At 43.7% G+C, this 18,032-nt stretch overlaps 1 protein-coding gene across 1 annotated transcript; it reads left to right on the top strand.

The window, feature by feature from the left end:
* Positions 1-12,392: 12,392 nt before the first annotated feature.
* LOC306740445 (homeobox protein orthopedia B-like) lies at positions 12,393-16,419 on the top strand (the record flags this gene model as incomplete). Its single annotated transcript, XM_079222600.1, has 3 exons — positions 12,393-12,468; positions 12,791-13,212; positions 15,910-16,419. 3 exons carry the CDS (start codon positions 12,393-12,395, stop codon positions 16,417-16,419), a joined length of 1,008 nt encoding a protein of 335 aa, XP_079078726.1.
* Between the last annotated feature and the right edge of the window lie 1,613 nt (positions 16,420-18,032).

The following is an 18,032-nucleotide window of genomic DNA, read 5'->3' as shown; positions in this document are numbered from 1 at the left end:
AATGAAAATGGAGTTGCAACAATTGGTCGATTGGGCAGAAAATGAATCAAACCATGTTGGTAATCAGTAAATCGTTTCAGTCAAATGAGCTTTCCCTGTTTTATAACTCCTTAAATGTGAGATTTGCAGCTTTTCACTTTCTTTAATTCATAAATTGAATGAAGGCTATTTGGGTTTTGGGTTATTGGTCGGACAGAAATTGTGATTTTTGTAATTTAATTTTTGTTTAATTTTGTAGACCAAGACATTAATGGATGAATAAATCAAATAAATCGTCAGATTCATTTATTGTTTTTGTATTTTTAATTGTTGATGAGAAAAATGTTGGCTTGTGTGATGCAATCATGCACTCTCTATCTCAAAATATCTCAATTATAAGTATAAAATGTATTTCCATACAAGTACACACACACAAAAAGGATGAAACATGTATGTCACATTTATGTTATCAGTACAAACATTAAGACATTCTTGGAAAGGTTGCTCAGATGCAGCCCATAGACTACAAACTATCTCTCTCACGCACACACACACGCACACACACACACACACACACACACACACACACACACACACACACACACACACACACACACTTGGTGTGGCAAGCTAAGACTATACTAATCTTCATTCCCGCGGCTTTGAAGGAGAGTGTAATGCACCAAGGTCACGTAACACATCTCTCAGACATTCATCAGAGCTCTTAGCGTCTCTCTTTTACTGCTTTCTGATCTACGGCCCTCAGTGGGCTAAAGCCCTCACATGAGGAGGACACACACACACACACACACACACACACACACACACACACACACACACACACACACACACTCCATACCCACCGCTGTTGCCAGGCGGGGCCTTCATGTCCCGTAGTGTGAGAAACACCTCTGAGGTGAAGTGCCTTACTGTACCGGAGGCTCGGCCTCTTGAACTCATTTCTTAAATTATCATTAACTCAGGGAAACTACACATATTTCTAATGGTGTTAATGTGTGTGAGCAGGGCATTTCCTCTTTTTGTAAGGCTTATTATATTTAATATTTGATATGCTAGAGGTGGACTGTGTAAGAGGCAACTGGTTAATATCATTACCTACTCACAGCCTCATAATCATTACTGATTGGACAAATTTCTAAAATTACCTTCTTTATTACCAATTACATAGAACACTTAGCTTTCTCAATATCAATCAGCACACTGTGATAATGCATAATTAAGTCTCACAGACCAATCTGGATGAATTATCTAATAGAAACCTAATGACAAAATCAAAGACTTCTTAATAAAACCATACAGACATATTGTTTGTTAACTGGTGGAAAATGAAAAAGATAACCATTGTCCTTTTACTAATGCTTGATAAATCAGTGAGCAGACGCCGTAACTCCATTTCTAAATGCATATTCTCATTCATCCCATTGAGGTGATATGGTGCTTCCAATATTATGATAAATAAATATTTTATACGTATATAACTTTTGTTTTATTGTACCATATTATTAACAATGGATGGTTCTGCAACAGAGTATACTGTAAAGCTCGTGCGTTCACCCTGAGTGAGTGCGTCTCGTGCACGTGGAGCCGTGACCGTGCGCGCCCCCGCTTCCTCGTGGGAGCTGAGGCAAAGTCACCGACCGCAAGGGGGGATGGCTTTCAGATTCATAAAATTCATAGAATTTTTCACAAATGGGTGAACACAATTTCCACCCAATTTCCTCATTATGCAAATATGCTAAATATCAAATCTAGACCAATTAGGGAGAGCTACGGCTTCAAATTTACCGGTTTAAGCCGTAATTGCAGAAACCCTCAAATAATTACGCGGCTAATTGGGAATATTTGTGACAGATACAACAAATTCTCCCCACAAATTACATTTCATCCGAGGGACCACCGCGCGCCAGTGGAATCCTATCGAGGTCTAATTCCTCTTACATAATGAAAGGAACTGGAAACTTGTTATCGCATTTGAGCAATACGCTGCTCTGTAATGTGGAATGATCAAACAAATTAAGCTGAAATTCCTACATATTCCTCTAATCTCTTTCAAAGGCACTTTATTTGTAAAGGAGATGACTCCGGGTTCGCTCCAATATGCGCCATAATAGGCAGTTAGAGGAGCCCGGGAGAGGCGGAGTGCACGCGGGACGTTGGCATGTGCAGATGCACCAAGAGGGGGGGAAGAAAATAATGAAATAAATCATGCAGTCACCTTCAAAACTTCTGCAGCTTTGCGGCTGGAGGATGCGCTGGAGCTGTCTTCTGTTTCCCCGGGGTGGCGTCGCCTCCTCACAGGTGACCCCCCCCATCCCCTTCTCCAAGGTCACCATGCATTGCAGGGCCATCTGTGAACGAAGCCGCACGCGCACGCACGTCAATACACACGCACATGCACGGTCCATAAACGCCATGGCGCTGGAATGGAGCCGGTCTAAGTAAACAGGCAGTGCGCCGGCGGAGCGGAACTGCGCCTATTTGTCAGAAAGCCTCATAAATGCGATCGCTCCTGATGTCTCCATCCCTCCATCTCTCCGTCCCTTCATCCCTCCATCCCGCTGGACGTTTACAGATGAGGAGCACACGAGTGTTTTTTATTTATTTTTTTACAATGTGTATCTTATTCCTGCAAAAATAAAGGTAAATACAACTTGATTCAAATGTGCGTCATTTATTTCCAACAGGTTTTGAATTATTCATAATACCAGAATAGCTACAACAACTAAAATGTGGTTTCATTAAGAAAATGCCTGCTGGTGAAATCTCTATTATTGTATTTACACTTTGTGATTTAACCTTTGACCCCAGGTTTTTTTTTCCTGACTCATTTGAACACGTTGCAGCGTTTTATTCCCAATCTCCCGCAGTATAGTCGCTTCATTTTGCAAATGATTGCGCGTAAATTAGACGACGCACGGTCTCATTTATAACAACAGCAGCCGAGGTTCATCATCAGTCACATCTCTTAAATTCAGGGCCCACTTTGTGCAAGTGTAATCATTTTGTCAGCCAATGATTGCAGGTGCCTCCTAACCTTTAAAAAGTGCCATGATTCCTCACCAGTTTGTGCTATCAATCATTGTGTTAGAGAAGTTGTCACTTGTGTTGGGCTGCTGGATATCTCATTTTGTTGGGGGGGATATATATATATATATATATATATATATATATATATATATATGTATATAGCTGTCTATATATATATATATATATATATATATATATATATATATATATATATATATATATATATATATATATATATATATATATATATATATGAATGCAGGCGTGATTGATGAAAGGACAAAGGGTTAACGCCGGGGACAGGAAGTGGGACCCGGCCCAGGGAAGACTGAGGTGTGCTCTGTTTCTGTCACATGGAAACCCAACTCATCCCTCCCCTCCCCGCACATTCCCACAGCATCGCAGTCTATTTCTGTTTGTCTGAGTAATCTCTCTCTCTCTCTCTCTCTCTCTCTCTCTCTCTCTCTCTCTCTCTCTCTCTCTCTCTCTCTCTCTCTCTCTCTCTCCCTCCCTCTCACTCACACCTCAGTCAGACCCGTTTATGCTGTGATTTTCTGGACACGGCCGTCGCTGACACCGGATAGATGAGGCTAATCTCAGCCACAGGCGGACTGTCAGACAGCTTTGCTGAAGCTCCAGGTGTAAAATGGCGCTCGGCTGCCGCTGCACTGTTTTTTCTTCCTCTTTTTATTTTTTTCTTCTCCTTCTCTTCCTATGCCTCTTCCTTCTTTCAGCCATACAGAGAAACATCGAAACACCTGTACGATGGCATGCAACGAGAACCCGCAATGAAGCCTTAACTCACTTCAAATGTTTAGTTATTGTCGACACGTGTGATTAGTTTAGTTATTTTAGTGTTATTTATGTATTTTGTAATCACAAATTCATGAATGGCATACTATTGCGCAGGCGGGTTCTATCGTTCTGGTCACACGCGCAAACACTACACTAAATGTGTGCATGCATGTGTGACTATTTATGAATATATATATGAGGCAGTGTGCGTGTGATGTGTGCGTGTGTGCGCGTGCGTGCATGGTTCCGTTAGTGCGTGTGAGTGCGCGTGTCATCTCTAATGCCCTGTTAATTGCCAGACAGTGTTCCCGCACACAGCTCTGCTAATGTTCCGCTTGCTATTCCGTCTGCGGCCGGCCTCTCCTCCTGCTTCTCCTCCTCCTCCTCCTCCTCCTCCTCTCTTCCTCATCCTCTCCTCCTCCTCCTCTCCCCTGGTACGGGTTGTTCCGTTACAATAGCGGCCTTGTGCACTAATGATCTCACCTCACCAGAATTGTGACCAGGGCCTCCTAAGATGTAGGCAGGAATTATCGCGAGATTCCGGAGACGCAGCTACCTGCGGGTTCAGCACCCTGGACAGCGCCCGAGGGCTCATCCGCTCAGCGCCACGACTTGTTCTCCTAAAAGTGCCCCAAAAAGAGTCGCCTAGTTTTCTTTTAATCTCGGACAATGGGAGCCAATATTTCCCCCCCGCACCCTGACAGACGTTGCTTGTAAGTCTCCCTTTCTCTCCGAGCGGGCCGCCACTCTCATTACACGCGCTGATTAAAGCCTAGATTAGCCAGCAGTGGCCCTGCGCGCTCCTCACCAGCAGCTCGCTCAATATCAATTAGAGGCTGCGCCAAAAGCGGCATGTCCGTCTCCTGTTTTAGCTTTCTCACAGCGCAAAAGAAAAGGGGGATGAAATAGTAGCATGGTAATAAAATTGAAATGAAAATAGAGCAGAGTGTAGGCTTGTCGATGGGATGGGGGAGGGGAGAGGGGGGGTTCATCAAATGAGGAAGGGCAGATCTTGTTCATTAAATGGTGCCTCAAATGATGCATCATGCAGGCCCATTTTAAACGTATCTGCGTGCACGTCTTTAAGCATGCGCGCACCTCGGAGGTTCAAATCAAGAGGCGAAATAAAGGAAAAGTCACTTAGACCTGTTAGTCAAGGCAGTGTGGCCTTATACCTCCGTGGAGTTCATCCTGGGAATAATGAATAGTATGTGGACACGGAATGAAAAGCCTTTCCACGCAGCGCCAGCAGGTCGTTCCGGCTTAGAGAGAATTAATTCACCTTCTCCTCTTCCCTGACCTCCTTGCCTCGCCATAGAAATGAGGCTAATAGCGTCTGATTTCATTCATTGACTACATTAGTGAAGATATTTTCTGTCCAACTGTATTGATTTCATATCTTAAACACCTTCTTTTTTTTTAGAGTTGTGTGTGGATATAATAAGCCCACTCCGTTCAGTCATTTGCGTTAATGGGGTGTTTTTTATTTATATTTTTAGTGCACTGGAAACAACTTGAAGAACCGTCTTTGCAGTTTACAGAGTTAATATAATGGCATTGCCTTGTTGTGAGCACATGGCTCAACACCAGACAAATAGTGTGCCTAGTTTGGATTATTAAAAATTAAATATTGACGAATAAAGGTATCAATATGTCAACCCATATAGCTTCCCACGTGTCTGCCGCAGCCTTTATGAATGGGGTAAATTGTTGAGGGTCACTGTGTGAACATTTCAAATATATAATTGACTGTCATGCAACAGCAGAAGCCTTGATTGGCTTTTTATAGACAACACCTCCGACGTCCCCGACCCATTTGTCCCTGATAACATGTGGTAAATACAGCACAACCTTCGATGTCCACTAACAGACAGCCTGTCCAATTAAAAGTGGCCATCGATTATAGATAGCTGCCTGCTGGCACGTGAGGGAGCGCGCGGGATGTGATGCCACTGCCAATACACGCCGCGTGCAGCCACGAGCTAACCAGAGCTGACACCAGCATATTAGACCTGGACTGGGTTCACTCACCTGCAGTTGGCCCCTGTGTTGGCTCTCCGGCGCGGCGGGTTACCTGCCCAGTCTAAATGCGGATCATTAAGTTGCTTCCAGCCGCCATGATGGGTGCAGAGGGGCTCATATCATTGATTAAAAAAGGAAGGCTGATTGTTCAGCTCTTTTCTTCTTCTCTCTCTGTGTCCCATAGCGGTCCGGCTGGAGAGGCAGGACACCTTTAAGATTACCTCACTGAACGGCGATATTTCCACACGGTTTATATCGAATGGCATTTTGTCATTTTCTTTTTTCTTCTTCTTTTTTTCTGATTTCAGATCGCGCAATCGTGTTAGAAAGCTTTCTTACAATTTCTTTTTTTTTTTAAACAAAAATATCACTTCTAGTTAATCGCGTGAGGCTGTGAGAATAGGACATCCTTAATGTGTGTGTCCTGAAAGCTGAAATGGGCCCTTGGCTCGGATAGTTATCCCTTGTTATTGTGTGTGGAAGCCTCTGAACCTAATTCCAATTTTTTTTTTCCCTCCTATTTTCCAGCAAGCTGCTTTTCCATTAACTTTGGGAAAACACGGTGGCAGGTCCATTTAGAAAATAAATAAATAAATAAAGCATGTGCTCCACCCTTCCCATAAGCGGCCTCCAGCTCAGGAAAATAAGAAATTAAGAGCAGGGGCCCATTTCATCACCAGCCCTCTGTCTCCCAAACAGAGGCGGCATCCTGCGCTGCAGCTCCCGGTGGGCGGGGCCGGGGAGCTTACCTTAGCATATGTTAACTATATTACATGATGTCTTGATGGAACACAACTGAATGACTGGTAATTGACATAAAATATGACAAAGTGTCTGAGTCTTTGTGAGGAAAGCGTCGCGTATTACGGCGTATCAGCTCCGTAATGTGACTGATTAATGAAAGATCGGCCTCGCGCTCACTCAGCTGATCCTGTGAAAAATGAGTTTTGTGTTGTCATTCCGACAAGCCGGCAACCACGGCCGGAAAAGACTATTAGCCGGAATCATTATCAATAGCCATATTTTCAAACTCTATTATGGCAATCAGGCTGGAATTTATTCAATAGATTTAGTTCATTTGGTTGTAATTGATAAATAATCAAAATTTATCAATGTACTTGCACACATTTCACTAACAATCAGGGAAAACTGCCCCATTTACCAGCTGACTTGGTCCAAATTAGAGCTAAATTGATGATCAATTAATCTTGGGAGGGGTATAGTGCGCAGTGTTCAGCAGAGGAGATGTGGCGGAGGGGAGGGAGGAGATAGAGGGAGGAGAGGAGGAGAGGAGGATAAAGAGAATGGATGGATGGGAAAGGGAGGGATTTGTGAAGTGAGAGACGAGCTGAACTGGCTGGTGAGTAACGCGCTGAGAACACAGGGAGATGCGAGGATACAACAGGAATACAACAAGTGTGCGTGTGTGTGTGTGTGTGTGTGTGTGTGTGTGTGTGTGTGTGTGTGTGTGTGTGTGTGTGTGTGTGTGTGTGTGTGTGCATCGCTTTCACATTGGTCCATTCAGACAATCGACTCATTTTTAGGATGTGTGTTTATGTGCACATGCATCTTTCTCTCCCTCTCTCACCATTTTATATTGGCGTGTGTGTGTGTGTGTGTGTGTGTGTGTGTGTGTGTGTGTGTGTGTGTGTGTGTGTTTGTGTGTGTGTGTGTGTGTGTCTGCGTGTTTCACACTGAGCGAGTCACCCACTTGAAGTATCAGGTAGATCAAGTTCGGCAAGTCGGAGTGAGCAAGGTCAAAGAGACTGATCCCATTTATTCTTTAATTTGCTGAGGCATTAAATTGCACGAGGTGCAGGCTTTGCTGCAGTTTGATAATTACCAGCACATGTTTCTAATTTCAAGCTACTCAGAGACACTACTGACCCAAGTCCTCCCCTTTTATCTGGTATTTTAGGAGCACAAGTGTGCGCAGGAGGTTTGTGTGTGAGGATACATGTGTGTGTCCGTTTGCCACAAGAGAGCCACACGTTTATTCTCTCCATCTCAGCAGTGTGACGTGTTACTTGATCATCGACACCGTCACCAAGCATCTCTCCCTGTTAATGCAATACATATTATATCATATCTCTGGTGAGGCCTTGGTATCGCCTCACTCTTGACAGTTTTGGTGTTTTCAGGCTGCTGTGGGGGAAATGTCTCATTCAGCGGGTCTGAGGCTGGCTGGCACCTGTAATGTAAGGCACTCATTACCGTCAATGAGGCATTACAGCTTCCTAATGATGGAGCCACAGTAATGGACCAAACTAATGACCGGACTTAAGAAAGAACATATTCTAATAGCTGGAGCAGAACTAGAGGGAAAGTCAAGGTGTCGGGGAAGAGAAGGGATTTGGTCTGTGGGCAGCTGGAGGCCTCAATGGCCGAGGGCACACTGTAAATACAAAGATTACAGAATACTCTAACCGTGTTAGTTCAATATCTTTGCTTCTGTTTCAAATGTGATTAAGTTATATATATGTATAAATGAAAGGGAAAAAATCAAACAAAAAGCACAGTCAAACAGGGCTGCTTTATACTGCTGTAACAAATAATAATAAAACAACACACTCATGATCAAGTGGAATCAAGCTGTTATCAGAATTGTATTATAAACCTCAGACTCTCTCAGACATTAAGATGTAAACAGATTTAATAGAAAATGTATTTTGCTGCTTTCCCAAGATGTTCAGTTTGGAAACCAGCTTGGACTTTTAAATTGATCAGCACACATTGAAACCCTTGCAGAAATGCATCACTAAAGTAACGCTATATTATGTAAATATATATTATATTTGGTTAAATTACCGGCACCAAAACAGGTCCTTTTAAGTTTCAGTGATACAACTGGACAGCAATGATTTGGTACATATCCTGATTGCATATTAACCTCAGTATCAGCATCAGCAGTCCCACTGTTTCTCTTCTTGTTGGGACTTTCAATGACAGCCTGTGATGTTTAGGACCGCCACCTTTTCGGCAATTAGGTGACTAACCAGACGTTAAAGTCTCTTAATCGTCTCAGAGAGTTTGAGCTGAATAGTCAATATTTATGGCCCTTTTGTGGAGAATCAGCTACTATTAGTCATTAAATCATAGCACAGTTTTATTACGCCCTATAGGCCCCTCTGCCGGGACTGTCCTGGTTCTGTTGAGTTTGTATATTTGAGGTTAAGGTGGTGGTGAACTTAACAGGTGAGTCTTTTGGAGGCATTGTTGGCTTCACATATAAACATTCTTCTAGCTTTGACTCTAACATGCACATCACACTTAGTGTTGCCTTCACTTTTGACCTGTTCCTCTTCATCACTGATCCCAAACATAAACACCTGAAGTCAACTATTTTAACTGCAGAAGTAATGATACTTTTGTTTTTTAAGCTGCTGAGACTCTGTTAATGAAATAGCAATAAAAGTCACAATGACTTTCATTGCTATTTTAATAACCCACCCCTCCTCCTTCAACCACCAGCCGGGCGCACGCGCACACCGCCGCACCTCCGTGACACACGCGTCTTCTTCCTCATTAAGGAAATCGCTCTTCTTCGCTGATTATTTTATTTGAAGCCGTGATTACCGCTCTGGCCGCCAGATCACGCAGTAACGGGGAGCAGGCGGAGGGCAGAGGGCCTAATTGGGGCATGGGATGCGCGAGGCGGTGCAGACGGGCCGGGTGGCCGGAGAGGGGAGCCGCACACGCACACACGCACACACACACGCACACACACACATGCTTCTTATTCCTCCGTCTGTCATCAAATCGCCTGCACAGAGTTACAGTGTGATTTAGAGCTGTTTCTGCAGGGGTGGTTATATATTTTATATATTTCTATAAGTGAGTAGATGCAGATGGATATGCAATTTAGGCCTGAAGACGAGAAGCAGCAGCAGCTCCCCTGATGCTGCTCCATGCTCACACTTTGGTTGCGCTGTAAGGATCTCATCCCTGCATCTGCCTCCTGTTACCTGTATTATTATTATTAACCTGTTCTGCAAAGGCCCCTATGAGCAATGGATTTAACGCAGTTTGATTGCTAAAAAAAAAAAAAAAGGAAAAAAGAAAAAGCAGCCGGGAGAGGGTGGACACGGAATTCTGGATCTTTGAAATTGCTCTACAAAATTGCATTTGTTTTTTGGTGCGCTTCCATTAAAAGTGTCTCCTCGCGTGTAAACAGCCGTTCCGCACTCAGATGCGCCGCATTAACCCGGGAGGATTGTATGTGCGTCTGTTTTTACTGCGGGAAGATTGATGCGGTCCAGTTAGGGAGGCTGAGTGAGACATAGACCCATTTCAAGTGGGCTCCTCTTATCACAGCGATAAGTTACAGGCTGAGGGGATGTCTGCTACCCGGGCTGCTTTCACTGCAACACCACCATATCAATACGTATCAGCGCGCAGGGCTTCAGATGAGCAGTCAATAATAACTGCAACCTTTTTATTTTATTTTTTTTACACGTGCCTCATCTTAAACAGGACAACCATATACATGATTTTGAATTAAGCTGTGTTTTTTAAGGCATGGCGAACTGTAAGGAATATAAATCCTATATTATTTATACACATTATTATTATTTTAGTTGTTAAATCAATATGTGTTTGATAATAATTTATCGTATTTTTCTGTAGAAATACACAGGAAAGGAAGAACAATTGTTATTTACAAAGCACAATTTTAAGAATACTTATTATAACACTAATAACAATAATAATATAAAAAATTAACTCAATTAAATAAATTGAATAATGACCTAAAATAATCCTGAATTAGAATGAAATGAACGCAAGTTATTATTAGATGAACTTCTTTCGTTATGTACACAATGACATCACACATTTATCATTATTTATGCACAGTAGTATTTTTTTTCCAATGAAAGATTATCTCTGACTATGAGTTAATTTCGACAGTTAAGTTTTTATTCATTTACTTTTGCATTAGTTGGACATCAAAGGGCTTCCAAATACAGACCGTCTCTCCTGCAGCTCAAGACCTCCATAGCGCAGGGTTGACCTTACAACTCCCCACGCGCGGAGTCTCTCTCTTCTCTCCTATCTCCTATCTCCTATCTCTCCTCTCTCCTCTACACGTCTGAATCACGCGAGTGGAGCCTCTGCTGCTGCTTCTCCCTGAACCTCCGGGAGCTGGTCTCATCTCTCCTCCTCTCAGTGGACCGTGCACAAGTCCCATTTCCCTAGTCGTCCCGCTGCGCCACAGAGGCTATACTTCCCCGCGTGCCCGGCGGTCGTGGAGCATAAAAGAAGAGTGTCCTCTCTCCCTCTCTCCTCCTGCGGGAGCAGAGAGGGACTACTCGCTCGGACGCCTCCTTTGTGCGGCTGCAAAGAACCCCATTTGGTCCCAGGCGGTGGTCTATTCACGGGGCTCACCCTGACATCTGCCAACAGCCCTCTGTGTACCAGCACGGTCTGGACAAGTATAGGAGTGGAGCGCAAGATCAATGGCTGTCCTGTTAATTGTATAATAGACCTACTCATGGACCGCTGCTAAAGGGGCACAATCGTTTAGGGTCCACCACGTCTGGTTTTGTTTGAACCCAACAGGCCTAAATAGCTCTAATTGCGCGCGCGTTGATGAAAAGTCGATGGGAGTTAAAGCGGCCGATCACTAACGGAGCTTAAATCCATCTGTACTCGTTTATTTATTTATTTCCTCGATTTGTCTCCACAAATCACCTGCCATGGGGGAATGGGAGCGATATTCGTTTTGTTTGTGATCCAAGGACGGGGGTGTAGTGTGGGCTCCGGAAGCGGCCTGCGTGGCGTTTTATTTCCCTTTCTGTGACCCAAGTCCACACTGATCATGTACAGGATGCACTCTATCTGATCGACCTGTCAATAGAAACACAATATGTTATATACTAAGAGGAATCGGCTCGAAATCTGTTTTGATTTATAGATTTATTTTCGTTAATTTTGGAGGTGAATCCTCTCTTTCTGGGTTACTGTCTTCAAACAGGCAAATGCACATATCCAGTGGAAGCATTTTATATTATTTGGCTCACATAGCCACGCGCTCTGGTTCTCCAGGAGCAAAATCAAACCAGCCTTTGCACGAGCTCACCTTCCAGTATTTTACATGTAACAGGAATCCCGTCAGAGCACAAACTATGAGATTAAACAAACACATTACGATGTCGAACGGGGAATAATTTGAGTATGAAAAGCCAATAAATCAGAGGAAGGGAATGGCATGAGGATTGAATTGTAGTGTTTTGTGCGCGCTCCGGTTTGTGCGCGCGCGTGCCTTCTTGCGTATGTGTGTATAAAAAAAAGGGAGGAAAAAAAGAGGGGGGAGTCACGGCGCTGACATTTCCAAGCTCCCGCTCTGATTGGCTCTTATTTGAGGAAGCTCACGGGTTCTTTCAACTAATAAGCGCCTCCCCGTCGCTCTAAAGGACATTATAATGCAAGGGACCTCCTTTTTTTAACCACAAACCGAATTTTCGTTCATTTAGACGATATATACTTTTTAAATTGCCCCAAAGTTGTGGGATTTTTTTGGAGCGCTTTTCACCCTGGAGCGGTACGCGATGCTCTCTCACGCCGACCTCCTGGATGCTCGGCTCGGGGAGTTATCATCACTCAACTCCGGCCCGAAACTCCAATGTAAGACTCCAACTTCTTCTTCCACCTTGTGATGTGATAGATAGACTGTGTGGGTAACTGTGGTTACAGCTAAATGCTTTATTGTGGGTTTGTGCCTTTATTTGCAGTAATTTTGCATGAATGATAAATGATCTGGCAGCAACAAATAAATACATTGTTTTCTAAAATTACGACCCAAGCTACGTTGAGTTTATCTGTTGTATGCTTTGAATTGATATTCATCTGTTGCCTTTTTGTTTTAATGTGACTCTCATTTAAAGATGCGGCGCTGTAAGATCTGTCATGCATTTACTCAAAGCCTCTCTCCTCCTCATCCTCTCAGGGATGAAGGATGCTGCAGAGTTACTCGGACACCGAGAGGCTCTCAAGTGCCGGCTGGGTGGCGGGGTGCCAGACCAGGGCCACCCGGGAGACATGGCCCCTGGTTCGGACTCCGTGGAGGGAACCACCCTCTTACCGGGAGAAGACATCTCCACCGTGGGGTCCAACTCCGTCGGCATGGCGGTGAACGGGAAGGAGCAGGAGAAGCAGCAGCAGCAGCAGCAGCAGCAGCAACAGCAGCAGCAGCCGCCGCAGCAGAGCTCCAGTCAGTCCGCCAGCCAGAAGCAGAAGCGGCACAGGACGCGCTTCACGCCGGCGCAGCTCAACGAGCTGGAGCGCAGCTTCGCCAAAACCCACTACCCTGACATCTTCATGAGGGAGGAGCTGGCGCTGAGGATCGGCCTCACGGAGTCCAGAGTGCAGGTAAAAACACCGGCGCGAGTTGGACGTTGCAGGATGTAAACACTCGCGTGGTGTAGGCGCGGCTTTGGCTCCAGATTGAGATCGTGTGATCTCTTTTCAGCGCGATGCAAATGTCCAAAATCGTCCTGTAAATGCTTCTGGAGAGCAGTGAGCAAAGTGGGTGGAGAGATATACGCGCTTAGATAGATATAGGCCACTTCTAAAATGTCCCATAATTCAGTTATTTGTCACGGGTCCTTGTGCCCGACATCTTTTTGGCTATTTTTTGGGTGCAAATGTTTGAAATATCAAAACTAACGGGGTGGATTGACGCCACTGGTGCTGGCGAAGTTACAATACACACAAGTTATACTAGTATGCATCATTAAACTCATAGATCATTTATACATATGTTGTTATACAGGTTCAGCACTGTATCCTGCCTTATAAACTCAAATGAGGAATAAATAGCCCCGTGTTATTTGAAGGGTCAACTCCTTCTCACGCTATACTCCTTGTGTTTTGATCGGCAAATTACATTTGTTTTAGAAAATACAAGCTCAAGCATACTTTGATTTAATTATATGATCCAAATATGCCACGATTTGTCCAAACAGCAATCAATATGTCATCCTAAGAAGCCATGTCCAATCTAATATACGAGTGGCTCTGTCCAAGGTGCTGAAACTATTTCTCACTATTTCTAAACGAGCAGAAATCCGGTGCCTTTAAAGTAAAAAATATCCAGATGGCTCTTAAATATTTCAGAAGAATATTGCATAACGCCACTTATGTTGGCTGGCCCCTGGAAATATTGAATTTGGGTGGGGGAAAGTTATTAATTTATTTCTTTAAATTTGCTTAATTTTTGTTTCCTTTTTGTTCATGTGGACCTGCATATTTTGCATAAAATTACAATAGTGGTATTTAGGCTTTAGTAATAATTTTTCTTTGATGTTTTTACCATTACAAATGGGAGTTATACCCTGGCAAAAAAAAAAAATCAAATATGTTATCGAGAATGTTCTTCATTGTTTAGAAAATAATTAGGGTGGGAATCTGTGGCACATTTTTGAATGAAATTAATTTATTGTATTTTAAAACTCCAACTTTATTTATTTATCTTGCATGGGGGGAATAAAACGAACCACTTTAAAACACAGTTTACACTGGCCAAGACGTGCGCTGCTTGTAACAACGTGCGAGGCTCTAATAAACCAAACACATTATCAACCAATTTCAGTCTTATTTATTACAGTGAACGGGTTATTAACCAGTGATGTGAAATTCATGCAAATTATCCCACTGAAAGCAATAAAAACCAGTACAACCATTAGTCACCTTAATAATGAATTCTTTATTCTAGCGCGGGGTCCTCTCCGCGCGGTGCATGTCGGTTCCTGCTCTGTTGGTAAACATTAGTGCAGGTCGCGCAGGTGCAGCCTCCAGTGGGCGTGTTGGCCCGCGCGTGCGTGCCTCCACAGCCTCTCCTCTCCAGAAAGCTCCATCAGCGACGTCTTAATAGGACTCAAGAATATATTGTAGTTTTTTAATAGAATGAGAAATTGCATTTTCTTTCCCCCCTCCGACTGTAATGGGTTTGGGTGACGTTTCACGGATGGCTGAGCGGAATGAGAGCGAGATTTCACTTTTAATACGGAGGCATCGACTCACGGCCTCGCGCGCGCATTAATCACGCCCGAGCATGGTGAAATCTTTATAAAGCCTGCACGCGCGTGCGTTTTTTCTTTGAGTTTTTTCTTCTTGTTGTAGGTCGTATATACGGGCTCTCGCGCGTGGTTGAGTGGGTATTTATTTCCACGTGGATTGTGTACAGTAATGCGGGCCATTTGCATTTAAGTCCACACCATATTTAGAGCAATTTAAAGTTAATCTGCTTGTAAATAAGATGTTGGAAAGATAAATAGTTCGGCTCACTGCTGCGGAACACACGTAATAAAATAACTCCGCGACGGCTGCGTGTTCACAAAGAGCCTTCTGGAGGCGGTTTTATTTACAATGAAATACACACATATATATATATATATATATATATATATATATATATATATATATATATATATATATATATATATATATATATATATATATACATATATATGATACTAATGCAATTTAGTACAATTCATCTGATATGAATCCCTCAAAGTCCAGCCTATTATAGGCTAGTGGCAGTGAATATAGTCTGATAATAAAGAGGTCCTTAGGCCAATGCAGAAGGTCTACATTTATGTCTTGTTAATTTCGCTATGTCCAAATTAAACAAAGACAGTAAGGGTCAGACCCAGACCTGCTGGTAAAGGGGATTAGTGCTGAGGACATTGTATACAGGGGTATGAAGGACGCAATCTCCAACCACCTAGATCACTGTCATACTATTATATATATATATATATATATATATATATATATATATATATATATATATATATATATATATATATATATATATATATATATAGTGCTGTATAAATATTATAAAGACACTAATATCCTATTAGAGCCTTAAAGTTAGTCTGTATGTGGCTAGAATGTCGTCAGAGTATCGTGCGTAAACGGTATTTTTCTCACACGTATCCTACTGTAACATGTTTCCAACATCCGCCTTGATGCCCTCATCCCGGTGTAATATAAACAGACACATGTCCCTCAGTCTGTACCTCTGGTGGCTCACCGTCGTGTCTTCTCTGCTCGCAGGTTTGGTTTCAGAACCGACGCGCCAAATGGAAGAAAAGGAAGAAGACCAGCAACGTGTTCCGCTCCCCGGGGACGCTGCTCCCTACCGCGGGCCTGCAGCAGTTCTCTGCCGCGGCCGCCATGGAGAACAGCCTCTGCTCCTTCCACGCCAACGACACTCGCTGGGCCACGGGGATGCCGGGCGTCTCCCAGCTGCAGCTCCCGCCGGCCATGGGTCGCCAGCCGGGCATGCAGTCCATGCAGTCCCTGTCACAGTGCAGCCTGGGCCCGGGGCCACCAAACTCCATGGGTCTCTCCAACGGCCTTTCCTCCAACGGCTCCGGCCTGCATCAGTCCCACCTCTACCAGTCGCATTTCCCCGGCATGCCGGCCTCTCTCTCCGGCCCCACGAACGTATCGGGCTCGCCGCAGCTGTGTAATTCCCCGGACAGTGACATGTGGAGAGGGACAAGCATCGCGTCACTGCGGCGCAAAGCGCTGGAGCACACAGTGTCCATGAGTTTCACTTAGTGACTTTTCAACAACAACAACAACAACAACAAAAAACACCCCGCCGCAATCCTCTCCCCCCAGCCCCCTCCCCTCCCAGCCCCACCACCCTGCGGCTCTTTTTTTCTGTTTTTCTTCCCGCTATTAGATCAAAACGAGAGAGCGAGCGAGCTAATCAGGCCTGAAATGTGAGAAAATGGAGACTGTACTTCATCTAGGCATAACGGCAGAAAGAACAGGACAACACTGATGGACAAATGGAAGAAAAAAATATCCTGGGTTTGGCGTTATTTATCTTAATTCAAAAGGATTTTGATCAACTACTGATGATAAATACTATTGTAATGATCTCTAGACTAATGGCCCTAATTACCCAGAGCCAAAAACAATCGTCGTATTTGCGTTTTCATTGAGTGTGTCTTTACGCACACACGTTATTGTGTTCAGGTGAAGTTGTGTTATGTCAAACGGTTATTTATAAGATTGGGTATACATTTCGGTAACAGCCTACCACACACACACACGCACCACACTGTAGGCGGGCCTATTGAACGGGGTCTCGGGCATGCACTGTGCATGTGGATTTAAACGCTTGGATAATTTAAAGGGGAAAACGATGCCCACTCAGATGGAAGAGGTACTTCTGTGAGGCGACCTGCAGGCTCGTCTGCATGAGAGGGGAGCACAACATCTTAAGAGGACATAAAAAATACAAAACAATGATCTTTCAGTAGGCCTATGCTGTTTTAGGATGTTTTGTGTAGAGAAAACATTCTTGCTATGTACCCGCTGGTCTTTTTTGTGACATGTTTTAACTTATTGTATGTGCTATTACTTGACACATTTCTTAAATGTTTGATCAAATGCTCCACGTTGACGGGTTTGTACCAATTTAAAAATGAACAAACAAATAAAAGTAATTTTCAAGAATGTCAACACAAGAATGATTCATGTCTCCATTAAGCTTGACGAGATATATGATGATGTACAAGTTCCTATGACTTTGTAACCTGTGCGTCACGTGACCCTCATTACTGACCCGCCATGCCAGCCGGGTGTTGATGGGACTTGTAGTTTATTTGGATTGTCCCCATGAAAAACTATAATGGGATTTTGACTATATATATATTTTTTTGGGGGGGATGTAATGTTGTTGCACACACTTATATTACTGGTCGCTGCCCAGTGACCAGTGTCTGAGGTGACTGGGTTAAAGGGTTTATGAAGGGTGACTGGTCCCAGTGTGGCAGACATGAGCGGTAAAGATGTCAGTACTGGGATGTGACGGTCATTGCTTTCAACCATGACGGTCATCCCACTGCAGACTGGATGGACTGTAACTAAACAGGAGGAATCACAGTGTGTATGTGTGTGTGTGTGTGTGTGTGTGTGTGTGTGTGTGTGTGTGTGTGTGTGTGTGTGTGTGTGTGTGTGTGTGTGTGTGTGTGTATTGAAGGCTGAAGTTGGCTGCTATGATCCATCCTGAAGTACATTTGACGGCAATTGATTAGTTGCAGCAAAACTCATCTTGTTAAAATATCCAATATTATTCTAGAAATACCAGAAGAAATGAAAACACAAGGCCGGCCCGTGAGAATGTTAGAACTATTAAGGCAACAGGAATTCCACAATCT

Source organism: Taurulus bubalis (genome assembly GCF_910589615.1).
Source record: "Taurulus bubalis genome assembly, chromosome: 8".
NCBI classification, from domain to species: domain Eukaryota; kingdom Metazoa; phylum Chordata; class Actinopteri; order Perciformes; family Cottidae; genus Taurulus; species Taurulus bubalis.
Note: the sequence above shows the minus strand (reverse complement) of the source record. Positions and strands in the feature narration are given on the sequence as shown.